At 35.3% G+C, this 12420-nt stretch overlaps 1 protein-coding gene across 1 annotated transcript in view; it reads right to left on the reverse strand.

Annotated features, from left to right (window-relative positions):
• LOC149803006 (uncharacterized) overlaps positions 1 to 12420 on the reverse strand; it is a 264028-nt gene that overhangs the window by 44791 nt on the left and 206817 nt on the right. Inside the window, exon 12 of the mRNA XM_089953867.1 lies at positions 1129 to 1269. Within this exon, the coding sequence (XP_089809993.1) occupies positions 1129 to 1269 (141 nt within the window). The remainder of the gene's footprint in view (positions 1 to 1128; positions 1270 to 12420) is intronic.

The following is a 12420-nucleotide window of genomic DNA, read 5'->3' on the forward strand; positions in this document are numbered from 1 at the left end:
TCTTGCCATGGTCACTCTAACTTAATATGCAAGTGAAATTGAAATATGCTGAATGAAATACTGCCTTCTCACTGATTAAAAAAAAAATGAGGATATTTGCTGGCACAGTAAGTAATTGTGGTCCACCAATAAGTCAGTTTCTACATATTAAGCAACATTTGGTAGCAGAAGTTGCCACAATTTAAGGCAAGTTGAGTCCAAGGTTCCTTCTGACATTAATATTTAAGCATCATATCCCATTTACTAACTACCAAATAATAAGCTTTATCACAATACATTTTTGATAACTTCAAATATCAAAACAAAACCTATTGATTTTAAGCTGTACAATTTATCTCAAAGTCTCAGAGATCATGTCTTGCAAACACATAGGCTTGTTATAATACTAGACTGGTCTTCATACCTTCAACATCACAACAGATACCAATATGGTGATGTCTATGGACTAAACAGTCTACTAGATGAATCTAATCAACTATCCACTATCAGATATGTTAACAGCAAACACCCAAATTATTCCTTCTGCAACCTCTCAATAATCCAGTCAGGACTCAAGAATTTTAACTCATGTTCAGTTCAATTACAACTCAATTACATAACCATTTCTGTCAAGCAGTTGCAGAAAATTCACGGGTTTTCCCCGCACATTCTTTACTATTTGCAACATTCAAGGACTTTTCAAGATCAGAAAGAAAAAAAATCAATCATTTTTCCTGACATTTTCCTGATTTCCCAGTACAGTGCTAACCCATTTTAAAAGTTATTAATTCTTAAGCATGAAATATTTATCCCGTTTTGTTTGTGTCACATCATCTGCAGCAAAACCATTCAAAAACCTTCAAATTTAAATCTTGTCACAAACATCACATGGCATTCTCTTTTCATTTACTGTTCTCCACTTACTCATTGCTGCAGAGTATTATACTTGCATGTTATCATGTTGTTCAAGTCTTTAGAACATAAAGTTTGAAATGCTATTGATATAACATGTTAGAAAACTGCAAAGTTATCCCTTAAACCAATGACCTTCAAAACATTTTCTTCTGTATTGGTAGAATTATCATCTCTAAGTGTTTTAGATCATACAAATCATACATATTACTCTTAAAGAATAATAGCAAAACATACGTATATCACATTTTGATGTAAAGTATCCAACGGAACACAGGCTATTAGGACAGGAACCATTCACTTTGCTACATATAACGCCATTCAAACAGAATCCACATTTCTGAGAGCAATTTAATCCGTAAGTTCCAGCAACGCATTCTGTAATAAATGGACAACAATTAGTGTTAAATATAAAATGTACAAATCTTTACTGTATGTGGTAATGCATGCAAAAAAAAAAAAAAAATCACACACATTGTAATATAGCCATGTCAACCTGCATAAAAATGTGCATACTTTCTCTTTGTAAATAATTCCTTCTTTCCTGAGAGTGTACAAATTTTATTAGAACAGAAAAGCCAAATATAATTCCTCTAACACTGATCTTCATGCTAGCGTGGAACAATAATGAGTCCCATAGACAGCAGATCAAATCAACTAGACCTAACTGCTGATTGGCATAATAAAAGTGTGTGTGTGTGTGTGTTTATGTGTGTGTGTGTGATTTGGATTTTTAACATAGCTTTAACAATTTTTCAGTCATATCGCTACGATGTCTGCAGTGTGGCAGCTTATAGTGATGTCAAGTACTGGGGCATCATGCCTCAGACATGTAGCATGATGTCCAACCCAATCACATTATCCTGACACTAGGGTGACCAGTCCTAACACTAACCTCTTAATGCTGAGCGTCAAGCAAGGCAGCTGTTAGTACCATTTTTATAAGTCTTTGGTATGACTCGACTGGGGATCAAAACCCACGACATCCCGCATCAGTGACAGATGCTCTAACCACTAGGCCACCAGAATGGTTGCATAACAAATGAACAACAGAACCTGATAAACAAACTATCTGAAATATGACAGATTATCTTTCTGCTTGTATACTGTCAAACATATATTCAAAATGTGTTATTGTCCCATTCTGTAACTGGAAGACAGTACTACATGGGAAGCAAGAAAATATAACCAAATTAAAATAATGTACTCTTAGGAATTGTAGCATGCAGGGAAAGTCACTAAAGGAACAAAGATCCCAAAATATAGTTTTTTGTGTAGCATTAAGCTTTTTGTGTCAAAAAAACATCATCTGTTTGATGTAAACACATCCTTCCACAGAGTGAAAATTATCAGTACACCGCTCCCTCGATAACTCGCGCCCGGATAACTTGCAACACCACTTACAACACGGTGTCTGTCTTGGCTCCCAATTTTTTTCAGAGAAAATGTATTTAAAATATCTTTAAAATATGCTGAACATGAAAAAATTACGATAAGAATTGGTAAATTAAACCTTGATACATTGTTCGTTTTATCATCGAAAATGGTGATTAATGCCCGTAAAAATAGATTCCATATTTTGAAATTTGCAAGTTCTAAATAAGAATTAATTTCAGAGATCTCGAAAACACTTAATTACGCATATTTGGACGCCAATTTTTGATCTGGGATGCAGAAAATCACTGAGGCGGGAGTCCTCCGTACGCATGTAATAGGTGCGTGGAAAAATTCAAAGATTTCCCAGTTCTGTTTCAGCCACCTGCTTTGTGGGAAAATGTGTTGATCAGTTAGCTGTGCTGATATTTACAATGACAGAATTTCAGTGACTGAAAGACTCCTTAATGTACATACATGTTGCCATTTTATAAGAGTACATAAAAAAAGAACACAATGCAATAGCTAGGCGGCTAGTTCAAAGGCTTTGACTGGCAGCTGGGTGAGAAAATTCATTTAGTGACTGAATTCAGGGGCAGAAAGAACCAGTTTTAAAATCCTAGCGAGGCCTCTGTTTAAAGATATCATATATTATGTAAGTTTTTATGATAAATAGTTGTCAGTATACTGAAAATAAACAGTCTGGTGAAATAGCGATCAATGAAAACTTCTGGTAAATGCTAACAGGTGGCAACAGAGAATGAAATAAACACCAATTAAACGTCTTCCTGTGTGAAAGTCACGTTCTAATCCTTTAATTCCGCTTCAGTGTAAACATTATAATCGCAACATATTCTGTTCATTGAAAACATGAAAAGAGTCAATCGACCGTCACATCGAAACCCGTGAGTACTTCTGTGAGAACCTAATTGCATGCCGGCTTTGTTTTAATCAACTACTTGGGGAAGTGTTTGTTGCACTAAAAAATCGATTACAAGAGACCTGGGTGCTAAATTAAGGGTCTTCGAGATGCCTTTGACGTAAAGCAAAACAGTAACAGAGACAGTGACGATGATAGTGACTTTAAAGGTTTCAGTGAAACTGATGTCATTAATGCCAAGGCTGTTTGGGAGAAATTCGTAGACTCATGGTCCTGAGATGGGCATTTCTCTTGATGATATGGAGGAGTGAATTTGTGCTGACAATGATTGCCCCACAGCCGAATACATGTCAGATGAAACAATAATTAATTCTATAACGAACAAATCTGCAGCAGAAGACAATTCTAACTGGAGTACCACAAGTGTTGAAAGTGATGCAGACGCAGATGTTGCACCACCTCCCTCCACTGCACAGGAAGCAATCAGATCTTTTGATATTGCCATAAGGTGGCTGGAGACCCAAAATGTTGACTACGTAAAGTTCATGCAGTTGAGAAATCTGAGGGATTTTGCTCGGCGGCAGAGAAACCAAGGAGTAACAAAAAAAAAAAATTAACTGATTTTTTCAAAAAGTGAATTGATATTTGTCAAGCGTGGCACAAACGGCAAGTATTAACTTGTTCTAATTTACGTTGTTTTAAATTTGTAGACCCATTAAATTCATGTTAGTATTGTTTTTTGTTTTCCATTTTATTTCTATCACAATCAAATCTATCTATCGTTCAATCGACACTGTTTCTCGAAAAGAGTCGATCTTTTGTATATAAAAAAACGTCTAATTTGGATCAAACAATAAAACTAGAATGTATCCAATTCAACATAAAAATTAGTGACGTAGTACACAATATGTGAAGTGGTATACATGTTAAGCAAACGGAAACCACGTTGAATAATGTTTTCCATGATTGCCTCAATATACTGTAATTTATCCTGAAATTAAGGTTGCTCTATGAGGAAATAATAAACAAAGTACACCGTTATGAAGAGATATTTATTCACAGTTAATCTCAGCACGATTATAAAGTGAGAATTCAACACTATAATCTGCCTACCCCCCCCCCCTTATTTTTTCTTTATGTCGTCGATCACTTTATTGGTTTTGGGCTTATTTTATAGGTCCCTCGATAACTCGCGCCTCACTTATAGTGTGGTCGATGTTTCTGGACCCCGATGTGCGCAAGTTATCGAGGGAGTGGTGTATGTTGCAATCCAATAATGCACTTGGCTTAGGTCATGTGCAGAACCATCATTTTTTTCACAGATGACAATTCTGCCAGGACATCAGAGTAGGGTGGGAGGAAGGCATTTTATAAAAACGATAGGTAAATACTGCATAGAAATTAGTTTCACCACCCCAAAAAACTACATTTCAATAGCAGCAATACATTACCTATCTCTATTGTGTAGCTGAATTTGTCTGGTGGATTAAAGCTGATGCTCTCATAATAACTGATCAAAACCATGGGAAATGGAACGTACTCATCACTGAAGGAGAGAAACATGTTTTTTATTAGAGGATATTGTTATATCTCTGGACCACATGTTGTGCTGCAACAATATGTCCCAAAGAAAATTGCCAGTCCTTTGTTGAACTAATGAGAGGAAGTAAAAGGAGAAGGTAGTATGAAAAAGCCAAAATGCTGCCTTCATGACATCATCCAAGGAAGAGTGATTCAGGTAGGCCCATCAGATAGCAATGGACTGAACCTCATGGTATTAGATTAAAAAAGGACAGGTCTCTATCAGTAAGTGACTGACACACTCTCTTAATTATGGTGACAATAACCTGCGAGATACTGGCAGCAGAAAAAACACTTACCACCCTTCCTTTTATCCTTACATCCTTTAAGATAGAAATGGTGCCCTGACTGGACACAAGAGTCTATCTTAATTGTTCCCAGCAGAGATTTAGGCTGAGAAGTGGGATTTCAATAGGTAGTGGAGCTACCAGAGGTAATTTATGTTTTCCTAAACATCCTGGTTGACAAAGGTGAGAAAAAGAATCATAATTTCCATTACACCATAGACAGCCTGTTTCTATAGATAAGGCATGAATCTTGCCACATCTTTTGCAGATGCCAGAGCAAGTAAAAACTTAACGTTTTGAGAGTGAGGTTCTGAAAGGAGGCTTCACTCAAAGTTTCACTGGGGGTTTTGGTCAAAGACCATAAAACACAAGAAAAATCCCATCTGGGCATAAAAAAAAGCATGAAACCGGTCTCCATAGCACAAAAATATGTAATAAAATCAGCAAGATATGCATCAGAACCAACTGTCTTACCATGGAAGAATTTAAGTGTGTTGGAAACAAACTCCAAACCCTTTGATAGTAATTATTGAACATCTTTCTCAAACATTAATAAAAGGAAATCATCACAGAATTTACAGCAAGACAGCTAGGATCAATGTGTTTCCTATTGCACCAATTACAAAAGATTCTCCACCTGCATCACATACCTTGGATGTAAAAGCTCTTCTGCCTTGAATTATATAAGTGGCAACCTGGCCTGAAAATGTCTGGCAATCGTTTGAGATGATCCAAGCTTATAGGTGGAGAATATGTGGGCTGTTGTGAAAGAAGGTTCCTCAGTGTTGCGATTGAAGATCCCTCCTGTGAGATTGCGACCTGGGTCAAATGATCATCAGGTCTAGTACCTTGACTTTTCGGACCATGGTAGGGTGATGAGAATGATCTCAGTAGCGAAGTTCTGGCTCTTTGCAAAACTTGAGGTATTAGACAAAATAGTAGGAAGGCAAATCTGAATATCAGTCCAATTGAAAGCTGAAGGCATCTACTGCCCATTCTCCTTGATCTGGGACCAGAGATACATAGAAAGAAAACATGTTGTTTATCCTCATCGCAAACAGGTCTACCAGAGGTCTTACCCACACCATGAAAAGGGACTCTTTAATAGGGTGGTGAAAACACCATTCCGTTTAGATGCCTCTGAAATTCATGGAAAGGTTGTTCACTAATATACTCTTCTTCCCCATAATCTGGTGATGTTCTTCAAGGTATTCCAGTGAAGAGGATTCCAGACTACCACACAAACAGAAGGTGCATGTGTGCCTCCCTGACATCATTGATAGGCTATGACAGATGTGTTGTCTGAAGAGACCGTGACACATTGACCACTTACTTTCTTAACATACCGATGCAATGCTACAGATACTGCTTTCATTTCTAGATTGTTGATGTGGAAGGATGATTCAGCTGGAGACCAAAGACTCTGGAGAATTATGCCCTCTGGCTCTAAATGAGTGCCCAACTGGAATCTTACGTGTTGGTGAACAGGAAATGGTGGGGCTCAGGTGCATGCATGAGGACCCCATCAGGAATCTGTCACAATTCATCCTCCAATGCAAATGATGATGAAACATTGGTTCTGGAGTGATTGGGGATGATTAAGAATTTCTGTGTGGTTTCCACCATGTGAGAAAGAGGAACTGCAGAATTTGCATATTTAGTCATTCTAGCGGAACCAAGTCAGAAGCAGTAAATTCAAGGTTCCAAACAGGGATAAGTAAAGGGGAGCAGATAAGGATAACTCTGCTCAAAGAACCTATGAGAGTGCCAGAATTCAATCAATCTGATCCAATGGAAGGCAGGCCAAGTTCTGCTTTGTTAGATAGTTCATCCCCATGTAAACAAAGTCCTGACATAGAAGAAGTTCTGACTTCTCAGGATTGGGCAGAAGACACAAAATTGTCGATTAGGCAATCATCAAAATACTGGAGAATCAGTGTTCATCATAATCAGAAATATATCACTTCTACTACTCCCATGAAATGGAGAAAAACTCGGGCTGCCGAAGAGATTCCGAATGGCAGAACCCAGAATTAAAAAGCTTTGTCAAGGCAAAACTGGAGGTATTTGCAGCATGGAGGATATATTCGTACATGCAAACAGGCGTCCTGAAGATTGGTGGAGAACATTCAATCTGTTGGATGAATATCAATTCTGGATAGAGAAACTGGTCTCCATCTTCAAAGGTTCTTCAGGAAGAAGTATTTTCTCATGAAAAAAGTGATTTTAATATCATTAAATTCTTAAAATAGTTATGCATGGACAATTGTTTTGAAAACTATCTGCAATAATTTTGTTCTAATTTCCAAATGACATCTAATACAAAAAAGAAATTGTCAAGTGCATTAGTGAGGTTCATCAGTTTCATGAAAGCTGGACCTGAACAGGAAAGCTTTTCAGAAACTAAAATGTTTGTGATATAAGTGAGATAATATGCCACTGCATAAAAATAGCAACTGATGAAAACTGTCATTTTTCTGTCATAGAAACACAACTGAAGGTGTCCAATAAACATAATAAACATAATAATAATAATAATAATAATAATAATAATAATAATAATAATAATAATAAAAATAATAATAATAATAATACTTTGTTTTATGAGGGTAATTCAGTTACTTGTGATACACTATTCTCCCCTGAGAACCATGGGTTGAATAGTACGTTACTACAAATAAATTCAAACAAAATTGCAAACATAGTAAAGCACGCTTCAATACAGTAAGTATAAAAGCACAAAGTGTATATAACATGCATTAACATAATATATTGGAGTGAATATATTTCAGATTTTACAATGAAAACTGCCTTTCAACATAACAGTCAAAGGATTTTGTTTTGAACACATTTACATTTGTTTCTATGTAATCATTTTGGGATGTTCATTCCACATAACAGTACCTGAGTAAGCAAATGAATTTTTTAAAGTATTTGATGTTTGGAAATGGTGTCTTGCAATGACCATTTGTAATTGATCTTAATTTATGTCTATAGTACTGTTCTTCTAACAAAAATGAAACATACCATTGAAGGTAGTTTTATTCTGTTAAGTTCACAAAAGAATTACAGCAGTGTTCGCTTGATCACATGAAATGAGTTGACCTGACACTACCCGGGCTCCTAGCTCTTATGCAGGTTGGATTTGCATGCCTTTTAACTTTTCATTCATTCCATCCCCGTTTTTTGATACAAAAAACATAATTAACTTAGTACTACAAGGAGGTCAGCTTTTATTTCATTGCAACAATACATCAAATACTTGAGCAAATCAGGTATCAAAACACCATCATCACTAATTTAGGTTCTTGCGGAAATAATAATAATAATAATAATAATAATAATAATAATAATGCTTTATTTATAGAGGGTGACTCATTAGTCAAGGACTATTCTCCCTCGAGGCCCTCCTAAGGAGTGTATAACAATGCACATTATATGAAGATAGCAATATTTACTGTTTATTTTAACATGTTTAGTATTAAAATACGAAATTCCATTATCTGTTACAAACACACACATGCTGATGATATCTCTTCTTAAATACTCTAATATTTTCAGCAGATTTTACATGTAGTGGAAGCTTATTCCACAGATCTGTACCAGAGTATTAGAAACTCTTTTCAAATTGCTCTGTTCTTGGTTTTGGTGCTAGAAGGTTTCCATGTCACATTAATCTCAACTGGTATTGTGTTGAAAAAGGTCTGAATAAGTCCTAAAGATACTCTGGTGCAGTTCCATGTAGACATTTATATAAAAGAACTGCCTTGTGAAAATCTATCCTGTCATATATTGTGAACTATTCGAGTTCTGTAAATAATGCTTTTGAGGGATGATCAACAGATGCATCTAAATTTACACGTGCTGTTCATTTCTGAAGTTAATAAATCTGTCAAGCTCAGATTTAGCACAGTTTCCCCATACATTAGAACAATAATCCATTGTTGGAAGAATATATGACTTGTAGTATAGATTGCAAGTTTCCATAGGTAAATATTTCTTGATTCTGCTGAGAAGGGCAATTTTGGATGACAGTGTTTTACAAAGCTTATCAATATGGTCATTCCATAATAAATTATTATCTATGGACACACCTACAAGCCTTTCATGTTTGACATTTTCTAATGGATGATTATTTATTGCAAGAGATAGTTTGCAGACATAGCTGTTATGGAAGATTTGTACATTTCAAGTTTGAATACAACTGGGCACAATGTATTTATGATCATTACACTTTAACCAAACTAAAAGATAGATCTAATACATGAATTTCACTTGATAAAATAAAAACTGGTTTATTTTGTATTTATTTATAAAACTGCTGCCTCAAGTAGGCATTAGTGACATTTTCACTGATCAAAATTTTGTTGCATATTGTTATTTATGGTCTACCAAGAATATTGTTTGGAAAGAAATTTTAACAAAATATATGACTTCTTATTAAAAGTTGCTAATTTCATAACACTGATTCACATTTCCATTTTAACAAAATACATGACTTCTTATTAAAAGTTGCTAATTTCATAACATTGGTACACATTTCCACTTTAACAAAATACATGACATCTTATTAAAAGTTGATAATTTCATAACATTGTTTCACATTTCCAGTTCATATCAACCATTTTTGATGATAAAATGAGTGATATATCAGGGTTTCAGTTACCAATCTTTATTGTGATTTTCATTATTTTCAACAAATAGGGGCCAATTTTTTGTGCTTTCTACTAATAAAAAATGGAATCTACAATTAACCCAGCATTATAAGCAGGTTCGCAAGTTGTCAGGGCATGAGTTATCGAGGGAGTGATGTACCAAGTTTTCTTAACTCAGAGTCTTAAGGAACTGCTTCAAATACAAGAAATGTTCATGGTTGAACAAAACCATGTAGACTGTATCCAACTGAAAGAAATTATCAAATTATATTAGATTTTTACTAGTATTGTGCATTCTTTACGATTTATCTTTTTGCAATTAACTTTTTCTCCTATATATTTTGAAGATAGTCTGCATCGTTCATTGTATTCATCCAGGATTCAGCTGAGTTCATTTTCCACCTGAATTCCATACATTCACAATACTGCTTGCATTTCAAATGCATTATACTGTATACATTTTTCAAGCCCTACACCAAGGCAACATAGTCCACATCTGTAAACAGTTCATTTCACTTTACTGCCTGTAAACATTTACAATTTTGGTAAATGTGTCAATGAACATGCATGTCACTCTCATTAATGCAGGAAATACCCATTCCAATTAAATTACACATATCAGCACCAGTGCTTAAGAAGGTTTCCCAAAACAATTTTTTCTTAAATCTTTTCTTATCTTTTCTTAAAAGTTTATATGATTTTCACATCAAATGTAGTAGCACTACGGAAAAGCAGAAGACTATATTAATTCATTTGCCTATAGTACACATTACACTCAAACCTGACTAGCACTCTAATGAATGAAAAAACTTCCAATACTTCAAGGTAAGACCATTTCTTCCTTCTAACTGCTGAATGTTAAAATCATCTCCAATATTCTTCAACAATAACAAGATTTTCAAATTATCTGCTGTGGTGCACATACTGCATCTCTAACACCATTTTCAATGAGGACCATCAAGACATCATAACAAGTCTTCTAGTAAAAACCCTATATTGATATGACTTCGCATTGTAGGAATAATGAAAACAAGATTTTTGTGATGGTTACCATGGTGGGAATATCAGATATACAATGGACACAATTTCCATTCAAACAAACCTGACAAAATAAGAAGTGCTTTTGTGGAAGCAAAATGTTGATATGAAAACACATCTATTACAAGTAGAAATTAAAAAAAATTCAAGATGGCAGTTGTGGTAACCATATTGCAAGTCCAATGACCACCATTTTAATTTATGACCAACTAGCAGGTGTGAAGCAATACCTCTAGAATCAATATGGATATTAATGTGGAAAAGGTCTCAATACATCACAAGATCAATTAATTTTTTCACCCCTACAAACTAGACATCATAAGAAGACTTTCAGACAAAAACTCATGCTCGTATGATCATTTGTTCAGGACAAGTGGTAAGTAGATTTTCAAAATCTGCATGAGCCATACTGGCTGTGCATGTGGCACCATTTTCATTTCGAATCATCTTGATATCATAGGAAGCCTTCTGGTGAAACATCATAGCAATATGACTTTCATTCAGCAGTAATAGTGATAACAAGATTCTCAAGCTGGCTGCTGTGGTGGCCATACTTAACACCATTTTCATTTAGGACCACAGAGACAAAATAGAAAAGCTTTAACTTAAAACCCCATGCTGATTTGCCCTTCCATTCAGAAGGAGTAATGATAACAAGATTTTAAAGATTGTCACTTTGGCAACCATAGTGGGCATCAGATTGGCATTATTACCATTTATTGTTCATCCGTTGAATTTAAAGATGACCATGACATCATTAACTGGCCTACTTTCTTGCAGTATACAAGTGGCCGATCATGCCAATTTATCCTTTGAACTGTGAGTGGCACACTAGACATGAGATGCACCATGGGGTTCTTTAATCATCAGAGGATGTAATGCAGTTCTTAGATATACTACTTGTACTTCTTCATTATCTCAGCAGTTTTCTTCCATTTAAAATCTTTATCTCCAGTACTGGTGTGACCGTAAGAGGTGGAATAATCCTGTACAATCTCACAAAACTCACCATTAGTGATGACTTGTTTTAAATCAAAGACTGCTAGTAAATATGAGGTCACGTTCAGCACATTTCTGCAGTAGTCAGAGTCTGTTGTTGTTGCATTTGTCAAGGTCCTTATTGCCAATCACATCCAGCTATATCTGGTGTTCTGTGCCAACTCTATAGTACTAAAGTCACCAACGATGGTGAGCTTGTCTGTCTTCAATATTTCTCAAATAGGAGACTCAAGTTCTTCATAAAATTTATCCTTAATCTCATCCAAGATGGTCATGGTTGGTGCATGGGTGTTGAAGAAAGCTGAATGTCCTATTAACTGTCACTTCCATTTAGGACCAACCAGATGGCAAAAGAAGTCTTCTTGTGATGACTCATTTTATTCTCACTTTGGTAACAACATGCTTTTCAAGACAGCTGCTAGGCCAGCCAAAGTGAATGTCATAATAGTACCTTTTTCATTAGGGACTAACAAGACATTATAAGAAATCTTTTAAGTGAAAATCCCATGGTGATATGACCAAGGTATAGTCAAACGAGTTTTCAAAATGGCTGCTGTAGTGGCCACACAAATGATCAGCTTGGCATCATCTTAATTTAAAACCATGTGGACATCAAAAGAACTTTTAAAGTAAAAACCTAATTATATAACAATAATAATAATATTTCTATTGTCCTTATATGATCGAAATAAAGATCACTGATTGGTGAAATGTC

This window comes from Sinohyriopsis cumingii, chromosome 3 (genome assembly GCF_028554795.1).
Source record: "Sinohyriopsis cumingii isolate HCF-2022 chromosome 3, ASM2855479v2, whole genome shotgun sequence".
NCBI lineage: Eukaryota > Metazoa > Mollusca > Bivalvia > Unionida > Unionidae > Sinohyriopsis > Sinohyriopsis cumingii.